Consider the following 22,451-nt stretch of genomic DNA (forward strand, 5'->3'; position numbering starts at 1 on the left):
CTCTTCTTGCAATTTCCACAAAATGACAAACTATTGCAGCCAATATTTGTGTTTTTTATTTTATAATTTGCTTTTTAAATGCCTGAAAAATGTATGTGACATTACTGCATTTGTTGCAGTTTCAATATAGGGATAATAAATTCTTTCAATCTGAAAGTGTAGGATTTTTCTTCTTCTTATTCTGTGAATGTCATGTGTGCGAGGAGAGGTGTTTATTTATTTCTCTATACCGGCGTCTATGAAATCTCTCCCATCTCTGGACTGGTTAAATATACATTGAACATTCTTTTCAAATGTTATAGTCTGACAGTGTTCTATCACAGAGTGATCTGTGTGTTCATATGTATTTAATACTTCACTGTATAATTCATTTGAAACATTATTATGACTAGGATCAGACAGTAGTACAATAACCAACCACAACAAGCTAATTATAGAAAGACCTTTAGGCTCCAGACTAATCTTATCACAGACTTATTGTTCTCTTTTACATTAACGTATATGCAACAGAATTAAAATGCAATTATTACATAGTTAATCAGAAGCTGTACTATGATAAAGTTACTGCTAAAGGTTGTCAGATGTGTATACAATTATTTTACAAAGATTAGGTACATATTATTATTATTTTTTATTAATCAAATTTATTACATAGCCTTCAGCTATAAGATACACAGAAGAAATGGAATAAAAATAACAATGTACTTTATGTTTGCCAAATGTTTCCAATGTTGTAGCTATTATTGTAGCTCAGGGTTCCTCAAATCTTACCCTGGAGGTCCAATCTGCTGCAGAGTTTAGCTCCAACCCTGATCAAACTCACCTACCTGTGATTTTCTAATGATCCTGAAGACACTGATTAGCATGCTCAGGTGTGTTTGATTAGGGTTAGAGCTAAACTCTGCAGGAAAGTGGATCTCATGGGCCAGATTTGAGGATCCCTGTTGTAGCTGTTTAATTTTGAACGTACGGCTCATGACTGGTATTTAAGAAAACAGGTCATGTGATATTATGTAGATGTCATCAATTCTTAGACCTCATTCATTATTCAAGAGCTAGCGTGTATTAATACACTCACTATTTCCATCTCTGCCTTTCTCCTTCTTTTTTACATTTCCAAATCTGAAGAGCATTGTAACTGCAACTGGTGTTCTAATACTATATTGTGTTATTTAGTTATCATGGAGAAGAATATATATCAATCCCACACTTCTATGCATCATCCACATGGGGCCAGTGAGAATCTGGAGGGGGGCGAAACTGTTCCTGTCAATCATAAAGAGAAGACCCTGATTTTTTTCCAGCACTGTTTTCTTCACTGTTGTTTAGTTATGTGTGCTTGAGCCTTGGCTATTGGATCACACTATATATGATCAAAGACATGTTGAAACGATCACATAAATCATTGTAGTTTGCATATTAGTTCAAAATAAAACTAAATATTCTATAACAATGTTCATGGGCACCAACAGGCCCCCATAATAAAAATACCAGACACTGCTCCATATTTCATTACTGCTATATCTCATTCCCCTGATAAATGTGTTTAATAATGTTTTTAATCCAAGACAGAGACAAATACACAGTGCCTCCACTAACAAGAGAGATGTTTTTTCATCTGTGTTCAATATTCCTCAGAGCCAGAAGAGTTGTCATTACGAGGGACTATAATGATTTTTAATATAACGCACAAATAGATATACTGGCCTGATGGCTGCCCATGTATTTGAGATTCCCCAAAGGAGCAAACAGAGAGAGGAAGAGCATGCAGTTTCAAATTTCTCTGCAGTGAATAACTGCACAATAACCAAAAAATAAACATGCCATTAGACTGGTGGGAATATTATGCTCATGTGTTTCCACTGCTCAGAGCTATAAGTTACAGCCACTTATAAAAAAGACAGACAGTGCCTTTCTGTTAGCATTAACACCATCAGACTCAGCACTTTCTGACTGGCTGACTTTTTACACGCTTTTTATACGCTAGCTCAAATTTAGGAAATGTTTTGATGATGTTACTGATGGCATTGTTTAGACACTCTGCAAGCAGTTTGTTTAACCCTTTCCAAATAATCAAGAAAAAGAGCATTAAAAATAAAATAAATAAATTCAGCTAAGGGTGCTTTATATGTCTTCTAAAAGCACACTTAAAGTAGTTGGAGAATGAATAAATGAATGAATAATTGTGCCTTATATATATATATATATATATATATATATATATATATATATATATTAAATTTATTATTATTATTGTGCATTTCTAATAAGAATAAAAATAAATGCAAGAAAACGATGTTAAATTTCTTAAAGTTATAAAGTCACAAATATTTATAAGAGGCAGAATATTTTTATTTTATTTTATTTTATTAAGACAAATAACTTTCAGATCGTTTTGTTTTGACTTTCTTTGAGACTACTTATTATAGGAATAAAATCTCGTAATAAAATCTCGTAAAACCTGAATGAATGAATGAATGAATGAATGAATGAATGAATGAATGAATGAATGAACGAATGAATTAAAAGCTATAGTTTGTTTCAGTGAATGGTGTACTCACGCATCTCAGTCAGCAGATGGCGCTGTTAGTATGATTAATTGACTGCGGAATAACGTTCAGCTTTGAAAGGAAATTATGATTTTATTTTTGGCTTTAATCACAGAAAAAGACACTTTTAATATTAATACTAACATGACAATATAAAATAATCTGTCCGCTTTAACAGGACACCAAAGTAGTCGACTGAGTAGCGGATATTGATTTCAACATTGAACTGGAAATCCAGTCTTCTTCCCAATGCCGGGGAACACACAACACCCACACACACACAAGAATCTTTTCCAGTGTAGAAAATAGTATTTCGCTCACCCAAGCCCCCCTCCTCCCACCCACTCTCTTTCTCTCTTATTCTCCTGTTCATGCCATATTATGTGCAGAGGAGCACAGACAACACAACCCGTGCATTTCACACGGACATCCAGAGAAGAAGAGAGACTAGTTCAGAGATCCTACAGTAAACTGACACGCGTCTTCCGGACTACATTTACAGTCCAGATTTACACAAGAAAAAAAAAGTTGGCAGAGAGACCTTGTCCTGCCTCGCGAGCTTTTGTCATCTACTTTTGAAAGTGCAAAGGCACCGAAGCCATGCTACAGAGAAAGTAAGTTTCCTTTTTATATTTTAAAGATAATAAACTCCCAAATGCGCTGAAGTTATGGCAGCGCTAAGGCGTAAATTTGGAGAGGACTACCAGGTGGTGAACACGAACAGAGGCGCGACTTTCCCGAGCGCGCCGGTGAAGAAGAAGCGCCAGCGCTTCGTGGACAAGAACGGACGCTGCAACGTCCAGCACGGGAATCTCGGCGGAGAGACCAGCCGCTATTTATCTGACCTGTTCACCACGCTGGTGGACTTGAAGTGGCGCTGGAACCTTCTCATTTTCACCCTCACCTACACCATCGCCTGGCTGGTCATGGCCTCGATGTGGTGGATCATCGCGTATATAAGAGGGGACTTGAATCATGGCCATGACGCTTCGTACACTCCGTGCGTCGCCAATGTTTACAACTTCCCTTCGGCGTTTCTCTTTTTCATTGAAACCGAGGCGACCATTGGCTACGGTTACCGCTATATAACTGAGAAGTGCCCTGAGGGCATCATCCTGTTTCTGTTCCAGTCTCTGCTGGGCTCCATAGTAGACGCGTTCCTCATCGGCTGTATGTTCATTAAGATGTCCCAGCCCAAGAAGCGCGCGGAGACGCTCATGTTCAGTCAGGACGCGGTGATCTCACAGCGAGACGGAAAACTCTGCTTAATGTTCCGCGTGGGCAATCTGAGGAACAGCCATATGGTGTCCGCGCAAATCAGGTGTAAACTCATAAAGGTGAAAACACACACTGCACACCTACAGCTCTACTTGGCCTTTAATACATCTAATTATTACACAAAACACAACCAAACACAAAGAGTGCAAATAACAAATTTTTAAGAAAGGCACTAGTTTAGACTTAGGATATTTTCACTCGTTTTTTTTTTAATCATATTATAATTTTCTTTAACCTCAGCCATTTGACTGCAAAAATAGTAGGCTACATTTAGCCTATAAAGCTGGCAGCTTACAGAACATTACGAGATTGTATTGTGGTGACTGTATAGCCTATTCCACAGTTCCATTTGGTCATTAAAATAGCCTGTATAATGTCAATTCCAACCTATTTATATCTAAATATCCCAAAATGTACTACCAGTAGGCCTACTAGGTAGCCTGAAGACAGCATGCAAAATACCATTAGTAACACAAAATTCTCCAATATAATGCAGAACAAATTTAAATTTTAAGGCTGGGAATTAAAATAATGTGCTTTTATATTTTTTATTTATAAAACATTTGTGACAATATTTTACTGTAATATGATGCGTTTGATATGGTAGTGACTTACAGTTAACCAACCAACAGGATTTTACTAATTTATTATAAAATTACTTAAATTTTTACACTGTATGTTCAACAAATTGTTGCTTGTGTTTAAATCACCAAGCTGTTTAAGAACCATTCCTTTACATTTCTATTCATTCATTCATTCATTCATTGTTTTTTTTTATGTGCCAAGATGCAATACTAAGACCTCCTAGTTATTAATCCTACTATTCACTTTTAATGTTGTTGTTGCTGTCAGTATGCACATAAATAGGCTATGCTGCAGTTTATTTATTTGTATTATTTTTATTTTACTTTATTACTCTTTAGCTATTTAGCAGTGTTGTATCATTAAGTTTTATCTAGCTTATTTATTTATCTCTTTTTTTAAGAGTTATGTGTATTTTGCTATATTTAAATATGGTATGTGTTGTAGGTAAGGGAATCCCTTTTGATTGTCAGAAATTCAGTGAGCTTTAGTGGTGCTTCACTATAGCAAAGTTTGTCTATGAAAAATATTTAACACGGGTAAGTGGTGAGGCAGCATTAAACCTTAAACAGAATGTGCGTCAGTTGTGGAAATTCATATATTTACACCAAGCTGGCAATATGTTTTTTCATTTTGTGTAAAGCATTGAACTTCAGAAATATCAGAAAATAATTATAATTTCAGAAAGTTATTATTTGCTTTTCTTTTTACCAGGAAAAGAGGATTATTCTTGCATATAATTTAATAATATTTTGCATTGTTGAAATCAATAATGTGCCAACAAGTTAAATGATTAAAATAGTAACTTTTTAATTTTAATCATTGATATTGAGTTTCTCTGGAATGGTAGTATATTTGAATATTTTTTCATATTTGAATTTTTCCTCAGAAATGTGCTGTCGTCTTTCACAGAAAGCATACCGAGCAAACATTTTTCAGAATAAGTGACAATCAAGGGACCTGTGAAATGTGATTTAGCAGAAAGTCAGTACAGCTGAGAATTCGAGACGTGTGGGTACACCTTTCACAACTGATTACCAGTTACATGAAAAGGCTTGAAATTTTATTATTGTAATCTCGACATGGACAGCCATCGTCACAGCTGAACAAGATGAGACTCCATTGACAAAAGGCTCAGATAAGAGAGTTTTACAGATGGCTAATTGTGTCCAACATCTGTCACTCATAACCAGTGACATTTAACCCGACCTGCTCGCTAATTGGAAGGCGGTTCCAAGTCAGCGAAATTTCTCTCGGTTTTAGAGGGTTTGTTCCAAAGTGCAAAGAGAAAAGACAATGTCTCTGGGTTTTGAGCTCATAAACCTCTCTAAGACTCCTCTGGGAGCTGAGGTCACAGCCAGAGAGATGCCAGAAAATTTGCATTTGCACACTTGTGAAGGAGGACTTTTTGTGGCTTACAGCCTCAGGAAATAACTTTCAGAGCCTTAGAAAATGTAGTAGAATAATTTATAGAAGTGCACGTGAGACCACTGCTAGAGTTGTACAAAATATATTCTGAGGGGGAGAGGAGTTGCTCTTGTCAATGGAAGATTTTTTCTAGAAGAAGATGCTTACATAACAGCTCTAGTAGAAACATCCTATGCGTTTTTACACTGCTCTTTGATGCTACTGTGTGAGTGTGTCTGCTGTTCCATATCAGCTCGGTCAACGGAAAGGCTTAAAATGAAATGAATAAGGCATGAAAAGTTGACACAAGGACAACACACTCACACAATAGGAATTCCTCCTAGAAACTGATGAATAAGACTGTCAGTCAAAGGTTGCTGATAAGGTGAACAAAGAGGTCAGAGTAATAGAACTGACCTTTTATGGCCCATATGCTTTAAAATTGTCTGATCATCTGAATCTATCCAGTATAATAACTGATCTCAGCCTACAGAACAATTATAGAGTTAAATCCGGTGAATATTCTTCAAAGATACGGATGGATGACCTTTCAGTCCCACTCCAAAAATATTTTGCAGAGCTCACACTAATTATCTAGTGCCAAGTGAATGCTGTGATTGATTACGAGTCTTTGGTCAATGGCGTCTGACTTAATGAAGCAGACTGTCAGTATAAGCTATGCTGAAGTTTTTCTCTCCATGAGAGAAGAGCAAGGGGAATAGAGCATAAACAAGGAAGGCAGAGTAAGTTAGTGAGGGACAGTGTAAGGTTTTCCCATAATGGAATAAGGTTGGGACGGAATCAGGGAACACAAACAAAATAGACAGTGAGAGAAAGAGAATTGGATTTATTGGAAGTAAAAGAAGCAGAAAACTGACTCAATAAAAAGAAGAGAGTGATGAAATGTGAACATAAATTGGAAAGAAGAAATCTCTTTCTCTCATATAACCCTAAATCTTTTCTCATCAGTAGTTTTTCCTTGTGCTTCAGGGCTATTTAAGCAGCCAAGAGTTTTTTGTTTTTTTCATCTTTAAAGATCCCACAGCCAGAGCACCGAAGATGTGGAATATGAATACAGAAATAACCTCCATAGTTCTCAGAACAATTGTAGAAAAGAAGTGGTTACAGAACAAATATAATACACAAATCCATAATATAATATAAAATAATATATGCATGCTATTTGTGCCTGGACTACTATTCTATTCAAATAATATAAATTTATATAATTTTATATTATAAATAAATAAATAAATAAATATATATATATATAAAATAACAATCTAGCTGAATGTGCACTAGAGGGGCTTGCCTATAACTGTGTTTAACTGCTGAAGGAGGCTACTTGACACTTAAGAGCACTTAACATATACCTATCTAAGCTGGCATTGCTTTCTGTGTTTTAATCACATACAAACCAGCTCTCTCTCTCTCTCTCTCTCTCTTTCTCTCTCTTTTTCCATCCTGCCAATTTTTTTGTTAAAGCCGGCATATCCAGTCCATTTATATTCAGTCGCCCACACACGCTCACACACAGTCTCAGTCATTCCCAGTCACCTTTTGTCAGATCATGTTTCATCAAGCCAGATAAACAAAGCAGAAACATTTCAATTGTGCTTTGATAATATTGATCATGCATTTATAATTTCAACTGTGAGATGCACACTTAAAGGGACATGCTTAAATGTTATAATTGAACATGAAGATTTACATTAGATGCAAGACATGTATGGTGTGGTGTTTTGTGTGTGTGTACTTGTTGTACATCATTCACTGGAGATGCAAATAACACACTAGAAACGGTCATACCAGACGGACCCTCTCACGGTTCATCTTATATTCTCTCTAATATGCAAACATAGAGACATAGCACTAACCCTAAATTCTCTTTTAAAGGAAGAGTCCACTTAAAAATTCTCTTTACTCACTCTCATGCCATTGAAAACATTATGCTATATTTTATGTAAAATAATGACAGAATTACCTATCCCTGTAATACTTTTTGCTTGTTCTATTGCTTATTGCTGTCTTTCCGTGTCCTCCAATTTGAAAGAGGCATTGCCATATTAATTTTTTCCATCTTTTATTGTATCTTCAGTTTCTATAACAGTCCACTATAACCATCCTCTCACCTAATTCCAGTTCTGAGTCACTGTCTCTATTGTTTGTGAATTGATTGAACAGAGAATACATAGAGAGGGTAGAGAGAAGAGAAAAAAGGACAGATGAAAAGAGCAGAAAGATTAAAGGAGACAAAGATCGTTATCATAAGGGACAAAAAAAGAGAAAATACAAGACATGAGTTGGGAAAGAGTGGGAGACCGAGATAGAATTCAGCCTTCTGTTTCAGGAAGACACAAGAGCATTCTAATGCAACATGGTAGAAATGAGGAACAATGAATATCTCTCTGTCTTGTGTGAAGGTCTGGGTGAGCTGAGCAAGGAAACATGAGCAAGATGAGAGGACATTGGACACGCGAGAGTACCACAATATGAATAGAATAGAATAGAATAGAATAGAGTAATTAAATGTGATAGACACTTGAGATTATCACAAGAATAGAATAGAATAGAATAGAATAGAACAAATGCAGTAGACATTTGAGAGTATCACAAGAATTAGAATAAATAAATGCAATAGACACTTTAGATTGTCACAAGAATAGAATAGAATAGAATAGAGTAATTAAATGCAATAGACACTTGAGATTATCACAAGATAGAATAGAATAGACTAATTAAATGCAATAGACACTTGAGATTATCACAAGATAGAATAGAATAGACTAATTAAATGCAATAGACACTTGAGAGTATCACAAGATAGAATAGAATATTAGAATACTATTTAAGTCAGGGTTTCCCAGACTAGTTCATGAAAGAACTGTTTACGAGCTGATGAAAACCTAATAATAACACTTAAAAATGTAAAACATAAATGAAAAAAGAAACACTTACTAAACAAAGACAAACCATTTTATTTGTTAATCTGCATGTCATGTGATCATTAACCACCATTAGAAAACCGTGAGCATGTACGTGTTGTTAAATTATTGAAATACTCAATTCTATACAATTATGAAACAGACACATTATGTTTTTACATTTTTATGTGGCTCCAGAAGTAATAACTATAATGAATAGTACAAATATAAAAAATATGCAGTAAAAGCATTTTGTGTAGCTTTTATCTGTTAATACTAATCGAAGGTGAGTGTGCACCCTTAATTTACATGAGCAAAACCTCATTTTTTTGCCTTCTTAGGAAATGCCCCTTCTGCACACACAGATTTGCACCCATTCATTCTCACATTTGAGGTGATGTGATTACCCAGAGAGAAAACCCATTTACATTGTACGACTGAATATTCTTATCTAAACACACACACACACACACACACACAATGATCGTGATGATAACAAAGCGCTAATTGTGCAGCGAGAACAGATGTTTGCTGTTGTGGAGATAGTCACATGTGCACTGTGATGAATGAGTTAATTGCTGATAATTCGATTACAGGAGACAGGCTTTGACTCAGGTTGACTGTGTGGGTGTGTAGTGTGTAAAGGTCGTTATGTGCTTATGTGTTGCTCTCTTTTGTGAGCATAAAGGTCTATTTTCAATTAGTGTGTGTGTGTTTATGCTTGGCAGTATGTTTGACATGAAAGAAAAGGTTTAGAATTATTTATAAGGTTCATGCACATAACCTCAAACCGCTTGAATGTATGTTCATAGGACACAGACATGCTGGGACCTATTTATGCCTTTGTATGAATATGTATGCTTTGGTGTGTTGTGTTGTGTGTGTGTATGTGTGTTGCAGGGCTGGCAGTGATGCAGGAAATGTGAGGTGGACAGCATGTTATTTGTCTTGTCACTGACAAGATGGCGCCGCTGTGTTCGGACGCCGTTCGGGTCGCTCCGCTGAGATTTTGCTTTAACTTTCTTTTTTACTTACTTTTACTTTCTCTTTTTACACATTTCACGTCGGCACTGATCACCTACAACATAGAAACACTTTTGGACATTGGAAACCGCTACACCAACCTGTTTAAGGACACTTTATCCACGAAACCTGTGTGGCCTCTGGAGATTCTTCGGAACGCGGAGATAAACAATAACCCCCCGAGGCGACGGATCAAGAAAAACCGCGGGAAGCGCGCTGGAATTCGAGTCAGACTCAGGAAAAGGGCTCACAGTCCTCCTCTTCCAAGCATTCTCCTCGCTAATGTTCAATCCTTGGAGAATAAGATGGACGATCTTAGAGCCAGGATTAGTTTCCAACGGGACATAAGGGACTGTAACATTCTTTGTTTGTCAGAAACGTGGCTTTCGTCCTCGGTCCCGGACACTGCTGTAATGCCGAGTGATAACTTCTCTTTCGGACGGACAGAACAGCAGAGGCCGGTAAATCCAGGGGTGGAGGAGTATGTTTCATGATCAACAAGAAATGGTGTGATCCCAGGAATATCTCCATTCTGTCACGTTCCTGCTCGCCTCATCTGGAACATCTTTCCATTATTTGCCGTCCATTTTATCTACCCCGGGAGTTCTCATCGATCATTGTTACTGCTGTGTACATTCCACCACAAGCAGACACCGGCTTGGCTTTGTCTAAGCTTCACGATGTGCTCAGCGGCTACATTAACAAACATCCTGATGCTGCCTTTATCATCACGGGGGACTTTAACAAAGCCAACCTCAGGCAGGTCATGCCGAACTTCCATCAACACGTATCCTGTCCAACTAGAGGACCAAACACACTGGATCATTGCTACACTCAGTTCAAGGATGCCTACAAAGCCTGCTCACTACCGGCTTTTGACAAATCGGACCATACCGCCATTTTCCTAACACTGGGATATAAACAAAGGCTCATTCAGGATCCTCCGGTGCAGAGAGTAGTGACGCGCTGGTCCTCCCACTCAGAGACAATGCTGCAGGCGGCGCTTGATGACGTCGACAGGGACATGTTCCGGGCGAGTTCTTCTGACGTCAGCGAGTTCACGGATGTAGCATCAAGCTTTGTAAACACGCTAACTGAGCAAGCTACAGAAACAATAACGATAAGGACATTCTCCAATCAGAAACCGTGGGTGGACAGAACAATCCGTGCTGCAGTTAACACACACACTGCCGCTTACAATGAGGCTCTTCTGTCTGGGAATACGAGCGAGTACAAAGCATCGTGCTATGCTCTCCGACACGCAATATGAGCCGCCAAACACAGATACAGAGAGAGAATTGAGTCTCATTTCCAGCTCAACGACGGATGTGGCAGGGACTGAGGACCATCTGTAACTTCGGAAACAAATCCTCCGCAGAGGTGAGAGCAGATCCGTTGCTGGCCGACGAGATAAACATCTTCTACGGCCGCTTCAATTGCAACGGCGGCGGCGCGTCTCTGCCGACCAGCGCATCAGGAAGCAGCAGGCAGAGCAGTGATGATCCTGTAATCACCGTGTCGGAGGATGAGGTTCGGAGGGCGCTAAAGAGAGTCACATCTTGCCCTCACATCTATAGTCATGAAGGTTTTTGAGAGACTTGTAAAGAGCCACATTTGCTCCTCCATACCTGATACTCTGGACCCTCTTCAGTTTCATCGCCCAAACAGATCCACGGACGATGCCATTTCTCACGTCCTCCACTCTTCCCTCACACACATGGACAGCAACAATGGGAATTATGTAAGGCTGCTATTCATTGATTATAGCTCAGCTTTCAACACTATAGTCCCCATCAAGCTGGCATCTAAACTCACAGACCTCGGCCTAAACTCCTCACTCTGTGACTGGATTCAAGACTTCCTCACCGGCAGACCTCAAATGGTGAAAGTTGGCCAGTTCACCTCAAACTCCATCACTCTGAACATACAGTAGGTGCCCCACAGGGCTGTGTCCTGAGTCCCCTGCTCTACTCTCTCTACACGCATGACTGCGTGTCCTCTCACAGCTCCACATCTATTGTCAAATTCGCTGATGACACTGTGGTTCTGGGCCTCATCTCCAACAATGATGAGACCGCATACTTGGATGAGGTAGAGAGTCTCACATCATGGCGCCAGGACAACTGTCTCTCTCTGAATGTGAGCAAAACTAAAGAGCTGATCATGGACTTTAGGAAGAGACAGCAGCAGCCCTACACTCCTCTTATGATCAGTGGGACCCCTGTGGAGAGGGTGAGTAGCTTCAAGTACCTCGGTGTAAACATCTCCGAGAACCTGACTTGGACTACACACATCCAAACACAGGTTAAGAAAGCCAGGCAAAGACTGTACCATCTGCGTCAGCTGAGGAAATTCAGGGTCTCACCAGCAATCCTGAAAACTTTCTATTCAGGGACCATAGAAAGTGTATTGACTCAGTGCATCTCAGTGTGGTATGGAAACAGCTCCAATCAGGACTGCAAAGCACTACAGAGAGTTGTGCGCTTAGCTGAGCGCATCTCAGGGTCTGCTCTCCCCTCTCTGCAGGACATCTACCTCAAACGCTGCAAAAATAGAGCTGTTAAAATCTTCAAGGACTCAAATCACCCTGGTAACCGTCTATTCACTTTGCTTCCATCTGGTAAGCGCTTCCGTAGCCTGATGGCAAAAACTGAGAGGCTTAGGAGGAGCTTCTTCCCCCAGGCCATCAGGCTCCTAAACTCTAACTCTGTGTCATAACATAACTTGACTCCATGTAAATATCACCATATCAATAAGATATTCATAATTTTTCTCCATGTAAATATCATATATCAATAAGCTATTCATAATTTTTCTCCATGTAAATATCATATATCAATAAGCTATTCATAATTTTTCTCTACCTCATATTGCTGCTATTTAAATACCCTGTACAACTTTTTTGCACATTATTTTTGCACATTCCTCTTATTACTATTTAAGTCAACAACATACTGACCTGCACATTTATATTTATATTTTTTATCTTATCTTATCTTTTATTTTATTTTATTTTATTCTTTTATTTTATTTTTTCTACTTTTATTTTTCTTAATATTTGTATACTTTATAATTGCACTGTCCTTGGAGCGGACCTGACCTACATTTCACTGCTGGTTATACTCTGTATAATTGTGTATGTGACAAATAAAAACTCTTGAATCTTGAATCTTGAATTTCAGAAGATTGTTTTTCAAATAATATGCTGTTCTTTTAAACTTTGTTCATCTAAGAATCCTGAAAAAAATATATACAGTGCCCTCCAAAAGTATTGGAACAGTAAAGACAAATTGCTTTGTTTGCTGTGGAGTCAAGACATTTACAAATATGCTTAAAAGATGAATATGAGACAAAACTACAGAATGTCACATTTTATTATTGGGTGATTCAACACAGATGTTTTACCAGCTAAGAAGTTCAGCACTTTTAGAGTTTCATCCCCCTATCTGATGTGAGCATAAGTTTTGGAACAGTTGCCTCACAGGTCTTTCTAAGTGATCAGCTGTGTCCTGTTGCATTAATTCTTCAGATATTAAAAGCAGGGAATGTGTCGTATCAGTTATATCCATTACTTCTGCTTTCTGAATCTTGCATTTGATGATGACACACACAAACCAGGATGAAGATGAGGGAGCTGACTTTGAGAGAAAAGCAAGCAATTTGGATGCTAAAAGAAAAGAGGAAGTCAATTAGAGCTCTAGCAAAAATAAAGGGTATGGAGAAGTCAAGAGTTTGGAAACCACCAACAACCAACAATGACCTGATCAGCTGAGAAAACCAGTAGTCGATGACAGACAAATCATAAAAGCTGTGAAAATGAACCCTAAAAGACGTGTCTGTAAAAAACAGCTTCCAGAAAGCTGGGGTGATGCTCTGACAATCTAGTCAAGTCAAGTCAAGTCAAGTCTGCTTTATTGTCAATTCTTCCACATGTACATACATACATACAGAGAATTGAAATTGCGTTACTCTCAGACCCTTGGTGCATACAGTTAACATTTAAAACACTGACAGTAGACGTTCAAATACAGATAAATACAGTTTAAACATATGTACATACAACTATACAGATATACAAATGAGGACATTGTAGAAAAATAAAGAAAGAGATAGATAAAGTGGCATAAGGCACATGGCAGATAGAGTGCAAACCAGTTAAATGGGGGGGGGGGGGGCAAGGACGGGAGGGAGTTCAGCTTCCTGACAGCCTGATGTATGAAGCTGTCCTTCAGTCTGCTGGTCCTCACCTGGAGACTCCGCAGTCTCCTCCCTGAAGGCAGCAGAATGAAGAAGCTGTGTGTCGGGTGGGTGGGATCATCTGCAAAGCGGAGGGCTTTGCGGGTGAGACGGGTGCTGTAGATGTCCTGGAGGGAGGGGAGAGAGACACCAACGATCTTCTCAGCTGCTCTCACTATGCGTTGAAGTGACTTGCGGCAGGATGCGTTGCAAGCGCCATACCACACAGAGATGCAGCTAGTTAGGATGCTCTCAATGGTGCCTCTGTAGAAGGTGCACGTGATGGAGGCCGGGGCTCTGGCTCTTCTAAGTTTGCGGAGGAAGTAGAGACGTTGCTATGCTTTCTTGGCCAGTGCTACAGTGTTGTTAGTCCAGGAGAGGTCCTCTGTGATGTGCACACCCAGGAACTTGGTGCTGCTCACTCTCTCCACAGTCGCGCCATTGATGGTCAGAGGGGCATGCTGAGTGTGTACTCTCCTGAAGTCAACAGCAATCTCCTTCGTCTTCTCCACATTCAGAGAGAGATTGTTGTCACTGCACCACCCGGCCAGGCGGCTCACCTCGCTCCTGTAGTTTGTCTCATCTCTGTTGCTAATGAGAGCCACCACAGTCATGTCATCCGCAAACTTAATGAAAAGGTTGGAGTTGTGTGACGGTGTGCAGTCGTGGGTCAGCAGAGTGAAGAGGAGGGGGCTCAGCACACATCCTTGGGGGGCCCCAGTGTTCAGTGTGATGGTGCTGGATGTGTTAATGCCGACCCATACTGCCTGAGGTCTCCCGGTCAGGAAGTCCAACAGCCAGTTGCACAGAGAGGTGTTGAGCCCCAGCTGGACCAGTTTGTGAGTGAGCTGTTGAGGGATGATTGTGTTGAATGCTGAACTGAAGTCTACGAACAGCATCCTGACATATGAGTCTTTTTTGTCCAGATGTGTGAGGGCTGGGTGGAGGGCACTGGCGATGGCATCATCGGTCGAGCGGTTGGACCTATATGCAAACTGGAAGGGGTCCAGGGAGGGGGGGAGGACAGACTTGATGTGGTGCATGACTAGCCGTTTAAAGCACTTGATGAGAATAGGAGTGAGTGCTATTGGACGGTAGTCATTAAAGCAGGATGGAGATGACTTCTTCGGGACTGGAATGATGGTGGTAGCTTTGAAGCATGTGGGGACAACGGCCTGATTTAGCGAGATGTTGAAAATGTCTGTGAAGACTTCACTGAGTTCCACTGCACAGTCTCTCAGTACACGCCCAGGAATGTTGTCAGGACCCGGAGCTTTGCGTGCATTGATCCTTCTGAGGGATCTTCTCACACTGGCCAGGGACAGCGTCATCACCTGGTCGCCGGGAGGAGGTGGAGTCTTCTGTGCAGTGGTGCTGTTTTGTGCCTCAAAGCGAGCAAAGAAGGCATTCAGCTCGTTCAGCAGGGGATGGTGCTGTCACAGGTCTGTGGTGGGGGCTTGTAGTCCGTAATGGTCTGTATCCCCTGCCACAGGCTCCGAGTGTCTCTGCTGTCGCTGAAACGATGAGCTATCCTCCTGGAGTACCGTCTCTTGGCCTCTCTGATGCCGCAGGAAAGGTTGGCGCTAGCTGTCTTCAGGCCCTCCTCATCTCCAGCTCTAAAGGCAGCGTTCCGAGCCTTCAGAAGTCTGTAGACCTCCCCTGTCAGCCACGGCTTCTGGTTGGCCCTGACAGTGATGGACTTTGTGACCGTTACATCATCAATGCACTTGGTGATGTAGGCAGTGACAGTCTCTGAGTACTCTTGGAGGTCTGTAGTGTTATTGTATGTGGCAGCCTGTTTAAACATATTCCAGTCAGTGGTGTCAAAACAGTCTTGAAGTGCCTCTGACGACCCTTCCGGCCACACTTGTATCTGTTTGTGTATTGGTTTGATGGCTTTAACGAGCGGTCTGTATGCAGGCATTAGCATGACAGTGATGTGGTCTGAGGCTCCGAGGTGGGAAGGGGAGGGCCTTGTAAGCTCCTCTCTGGGTGGTGTAAACAAAGTCCAGAGTATTTTTTCCCCTTGTTGGAAAGTCTATGTGTTGGTGTATTTTTGGGAACACACTCCTTAAGTCTGCGTGGTTGAAATCCCCAGCCAAGATGAGAAAAGCATCTGGGTGGGCTGTCTGCTGCTCACTGGTGTGCTGGTACAGATCATTTAGTGGCTCACTCCTGTTGTTGTTGTTGGAGCTGGGAGGGATGTATACAGCAACGAGCAGTATGGCTGTATATTCCCTCGGTAGATAGAACGGCCGGCACTTAATAATCATAAACTCCACCAAGGGTGAGCAGTGTTTGCAGACTACAACAGCGTCGCGGCACCATGCATCATTGATGTAAACACAAAGCCCGCCGCCGCGGATCTTACCTCCCTCGACGAGAGCTCTGTCAGCTCGATAGCATGTTAGCTGGTCGAGCTGTATGGCGCAGTCCGGTACGCTGTTGTTAAGCCATGTTTCTGTAAACACAAAAAAAAAAAAGTCTCTTACAGTCCTCTGAGTAGAGCGAAGTAGTCGGATGTAGTCCAGTTTATTGTCCAAAGTGCGTACGTTCGCCAGTACGATGGTGGGGATAGCTGGCTTGTGTGGGTTGGCCGCTAGCCTAGCTCGGATACCTCCACGCTTACCCCTCTTCTGCTTCCTCTCACGCCGCTTGTAGCGCCTCCGCTGTGGGCGAGATGCAGTAGTGGGGGTCGGTGATGGAGTAGGCCTTCGGAGCAGACCGAGGTCCCACAGCTCTTCGGCGTGCGCTGAGTTTAACTCTTAAAAATGTGATTCTGCCGACATCGAGCAGAAACTCACGACTGTATGTGCGCTTAGAGACAGGTAGACGTGACGAATATGTACAAAAACATTGTGACTTACGAGAGAAGCCGCTGCGTCTGTGCGCGCCACCATGTTGTAGTCATATCTACTGTCCTCAGGAGAACTGCTCTACTGTCCTCAGGAGACTTTGACACAGAATTGCAGATGCTACACAGCAAGATGCAAACCTCTGAGCAGCACCAAAAATAGAAAGGCAAGATTAGAGTTTGCAAAAAAGCACAAAGGTGAGCCAGAAGAGTTTTGGAACTGTGTTTATGGACCGGTGAGACCTTTATCTAAGTGATGGGAAAGCAAAAATGTGGAGAAAAAAAGGGAACTGCAAATGATCCCAAGCATACAGCCTCATCTGTAAAGCATGGTGGAGGTGGTGTCATGGCATGGGCATGCATGGCTGCCTCTGGAACAGACCCTCTCAACTTTACTGATGACTTAATGTATGATGACAGTAGCAGAATGAATTTGGAAGGGTACAAAACCATCTTACCTACCAATATTCAAGAAAATGCCATCAGATTAATTGGGAAGTGCTTCATATTGCATCAGGACAATTACCCCAAAACACCCTGCCAGTTCAGTCAAGGAATTTATAAGGGCAAAGAAATGGAAAGTCTTAGATTGTCAATCTCCAGATTTAATCCGTTTGAACATGAATTTCACCAGCTGAAGAAGAGAGTAAAGGCAGAAACTCCCCAAAACAAGCAACAAATGGAATTGGCTGCATTAAAGGCTGGGAAAAGCATTTCAAAGGATGAGACCAAGAGTCTGGTGATGTCTATGGGTCACAGACTCACTGCTGTGATTGTGTGCAAGGGATCTGCAACTAAATAATAGCTTTTAATCTTTTATATCTGCCTTATGTTCAACTGTCCCAATACTTATGCTCACATCAATGAGTGGGATGAACTCTAAAAGTGCTGTTCTTTTTATTTGGTAAAACATGTATGTGTTGAAACGGCTAATAATAAAATGTGACATTCTGTAGTTTTGTCTCATATTCATCTTTTAATCATATTTGCAAATGTCTTGACTCCACAGCCAACAGAGCAATTTTGTCTTTACTGTTCCAATACTTTTGGAGGGCACTGTATATCATGGTTTCCACAATAAATATATAAATAAATTAATAAAGTAGAAAAACTTTTTTCGTTTTCGTTTTCGATATTAAAATAAAAAAAAGTTAATTGTGATAATAGTTCACAATATTAGTGTTTTACTCTATATCTCATCAAATAAACCTTGGTGAGCAAAAGAGACTTAAACATTCAAATTAAAATGTTACAAAAATCCACCCCAAATATTTTAACATCAACGTAAATAAATGAACCATTTACTTCGAAAACTTAAAGGGGTCATATGATGCGATTTCAAGTTTTGCTTTCTCTTTGGAGTGTTACAAGCTGATTGTGCATAGATAAGATCCCTGAAGTTGCAAAGACTAAAGTCTCAAACCCAAAGATATATTCATTATCAAAGTTAAGACTCGTCCACGCCTCCCTAAAAGGACTCGTTCAAACACGCCCCCACATCTTGACGTCACGATGTGGAAATATTTGCATAATGCAATGTTGACGCGAGGAAAGAAGGCTAACTGCAGTTAGTGTTGGTGCAGCCATGACAGGGAGCTGTGTGTTTCTAGGTGAAAGCAAAAGCATTTTATGGATGACTGTTTCCTGAACCTAGGAGAGGAGGTAATTCTGACTTTGCTCTGACAATCTGGTGCTTCTGAATCAGAGACCGTATGTTTTGTTATTAGTTTAAGTATTTACTATTGACTGTTTAAATGCGGAATTTTGCGCGTCTTGTGTGTGTTTGTGTGAGAGAGAGATAGAGGGAGATGGTCACACAATCGCGGCTTGTGTTCAAACACATATGAGCTTCATCACTGTGTCTGTCACGCGACTCTGTTCCCCTCTCGGGCTTGAACTGATGGTAAAACTAAGGACATTATTAACTGTCTTTCTTTACTATAATTTTGAAAGCTGAGGTTTGCGATTGTGGAAAGGGGCGTTACGCTTATGGTGTTCGGCCAATCACAATGCACTGTGACAGTTGGCCAATCAGAACAGACTGTGCTTGTCGGTTCAAAGCTGTAGAAAACAAAGCTTTTTAAGAGAGGCGGGGCATAGAGGACCTACAATAATGTACAGTATTTGAAAAATAATGTGTTTTTTGAACAATAAAACGTCAACATTTTCTGTTACACCAAATACACAAAATAATGATCTTTAAAAAAGCATAATATGACCCCTTTAAATCCAGGTGCTGCATTACATTTTTAAGTATAATCAAATTGGCTCTACAAGTCATTTCAAATTAAAAATATATTAAAACTGAAAAAAGGGCTGAATTATGTATTGTAACTTAAAAAATTAAATTGGAATTGGTTAAATTAATTTAATGTGTTAAAGTAGTGTGAAAACATATGTTGACTGCATTTATTGATCAAATCATTTTTACAGTGTTGCATAAAACAGAATTAAATATAATATCATATTTTACTCTATTCTGTTGCGTTCAATATATTAGAATAGAATAGATGTGTTATTCTGCTGAATCCTATCTTATTCTGAAAGACTGAAGACTATCTTACACTGGAAGACTGAATACATCATATATTTCTATCTTAGAGTTTAATTTTGGTTATAGTATCATCCTGCTGACGGTGTGAAAGTCCCATCTATTTGCTTCTGAGTACCCCTCCCCTCCTCAAAGCTCTGCTGTTAAAGCCACTGTGAGTCAGAGGAAGGCAAAGGAGTGAAATCCCAGCTTTTATTTACCCATGAACATGACTGAAGTGGTTTCGATCCACCTCCTCCTGTTTTCCCTCTTCTTTAAGACTCTCTCCTTTCTATCTCTCCTCTCTTTCCTGTAGGATATGACGAAGAATGACAGGTTTGATCTGGCAGCTCTTTAGTCTACAAGGCACACATAAACACACACAGATAAATGTTCAGGCACATTTGAATGATAGCTTTTTAACTTCAATCACAGAGGTGTTGTTTTTAAGATTGCTTTGGCTCTGTGTAGCTGTGTGGCTTAAAAGCCAATGGATACTGAATTAAGACAAGTACAGCCTTTAGCTTGACATCAGTCAGCGTTAAGCATTAGTTGTAAGCATTAGAGCTCATCAGACCCATGCAAACATCTCATCACTTAACATCTTATTCAAATTAAGTAACTCGCTCATCTTAAACAGTTTAAGATTATCACCACTACCCACTGTGATTTGGTGTGAATGTGTGTATTTAGCTGCATTTTCCTGAAATGTGTGGGAAAGACGATGTGTACGATTTGCTGGTCTGTTTCTTGAACTCAGTAATCTGTCTTTTCAAGCTTAACTTAAAGAGACAGGAGTAAAACATTTGTGCTTCAAAACAGCCTGCTGGAAAATAGTGTAATCCCATTCATACTCAATACCACAAACCTCCCAATGAACCCCACATCATGTGTATGGCAATGATGGCTTGAGTCTCATGCATTGTGTATTTTAGTAACATGACCGGGAGGAATCTGAACATCAGAGCATTAATCAAAGGAATGCTGACAGGTTTGAAAAGGAGGTGATGTTCTTAAATATTTTAGTTTCTCATTGTTGTGATAATCTTTCTGCCCCAGCATTTGTGTTCAAAATACATTGGAAGGAGAGCTCAGGGCATCAATATCCTCCTTCTAACAGACCAAAAATAGCAAAGATGGCATTATGTTTTAGTAGGCAGAAGTACCCTGTCCAGGCTATTGTTAGAGAAATAACTACGATAACACTTTAGTATAGGGAACAATTCTCACGATTAATCAGATGCTTATTAGCATGCATATTATAGCATAGTGGCTGTTTATTTTAGCTTATAAAGCACATATTCTACATGACCATATTCTACATCCATACCTAAACATAACTAATTAGCAGTAATTAGGAGTTTACTGAGGCAAAAGTCGTGGCTAGTTAGTTAATGGACCTTAAAATAAAGTGTGACCACAACTATTTCCAAAAATCTTCCCAAAAATGGAATTTCTGTCAATACTTACCTTCATGTCATTCCAAATCTGCAGAAAGAAAGGAAGAAAAAGAAAGAAAGAAAGTGAATGTAGGAGCCACATGTCTTTATTTGAATTGTTTACAAACAACATTAAAGCCGATAATATAATATTTTGGTCTGTTTCTTCAAAATATCTTTGTGTACCTCAGAAGAAAGGAAATCATACTGGTTTGGAATGAGGATGAATAAATGACGAAAAGTGTCATTCTGGCATGAACTATTACTTTTTTTAAAAAAGGGAAAAAAAGCATTTTAAAAAATAAAAGTAAAAAATAACACAAAGTAATAGCGATGGCTAACTTGTAGCTAACAAGATATTCATGGTAAAACTATTTTGATAGTAATGTTGAACAAAAATGATTACATAATCAGAGTAATTCTTATCTGCTGCAAAAAAATGGTGATCAACTTTATATTAAAAGTTAAAAACATTAGCTGACACTCAAATTACTATGTTAAGAACATGGTAAAATGTAACATTTAACTTCATAAAAGCAGAGGTTCACTGCCATTCAAAAGTTTTTTTAAAGAAGTCTCTTGTGCTCACCGCGAATGCATTTAAAGTATACAGTAAAACAATAATATTGTGAAATATTATCACAATTTAAAATAACTTTTTTCTAATGTAATATCTTAACATATAATTAACATGTAAGCTGAATTTTCAGCATCATTACTCCAGTCTTCATTGTCACATGATTCTTCGGAAATCATTCTAATATGCTGATTTGCTGCTCAAGAAACTTTTTGTTTTATCAATTTTGTTTTATCAAACTTAATATTTTTTGTGGAAACTGATATCTTTTTCAGGATTCTTTGTTGAATAGAAAGTTGAAAAGAACAGCATTTTCTCTAAAATGAATGGTACCTCCTAGTACTAATTACATTACACAATTTTTGCCATACTGCTTCGTTACTGCTTGGCAAGTAGTTGTTTGTTTTTTTGTTTGTTTGTTTTTTTTACTGTAAATGTTTCTATATTTTAAAGCAACTTAGTTACTGACACACTACTACAAAAATAGTCAAGTTAATATGACTACTTTTTTGGGGAGAGCCGTTTACTCCCCAAAACCAGTCAATGCTAGACTGATATAGTGTGGGATGGAAGACAGGAGAGCTGCTAAATAAAAAGCAGTAGGCACGTCGATTTTTGGCAGGGATGTTTGTGTGTGTGTGAGCAGGGATTCACTACTGGATATAGGTAGTTGGTGTGATGCAACTTCACGGTGGAAGTGTTCCTTGTGGGTTGATAGAGAGTTGAGGAGACATTTAGTGCTGCTGCTCCAGAACCTTTGTGTGGGTGAAGGTTGTGTATCTGTGTGTGTGTGTGTGTGTGTGTGGGATGGTCTGATTTCAAAAGTATGTTTATATTCTTGATCTCTCATTCTGAGGCGGAAATGTTTGCACAGCAGAATCTACTGTATGTGTAGAAATGTGTATGTTTGTGTACGAGGTTAAAATAAGTTTTACATCAAAATATCACCTTGTATATCACCTTTGAGCAAATAAATAACAGTTAACACTCAATATGTAGTTTTTTTAATTGTTGATGTGTTCATTTTTCATGCTGCAATCAATATAACCAAT

General features: G+C 39.5%; 1 protein-coding gene across 1 annotated transcript in view; it reads left to right on the top strand.

Annotated features, from left to right (window-relative positions):
- The first annotated feature begins 2,934 nt into the window (after nt 1-2,934).
- The window catches only part of LOC306848204 (G protein-activated inward rectifier potassium channel 1-like), a 30,624-nt gene continuing 11,107 nt past the window's right edge, over nt 2,935-22,451 (top strand). Inside the window, exon 1 of the mRNA XM_079382606.1 lies at nt 2,935-3,886. Coding sequence (XP_079238732.1) covers nt 3,218-3,886 — 669 coding nt within the window. The 5' untranslated portion in view covers nt 2,935-3,217. The remainder of the gene's footprint in view (nt 3,887-22,451) is intronic.

This window comes from Barbus barbus (genome assembly GCF_936440315.1).
Source record: "Barbus barbus genome assembly, chromosome: 3".
In the NCBI taxonomy this organism is placed as follows: Eukaryota; Metazoa; Chordata; class Actinopteri; order Cypriniformes; family Cyprinidae; genus Barbus; species Barbus barbus.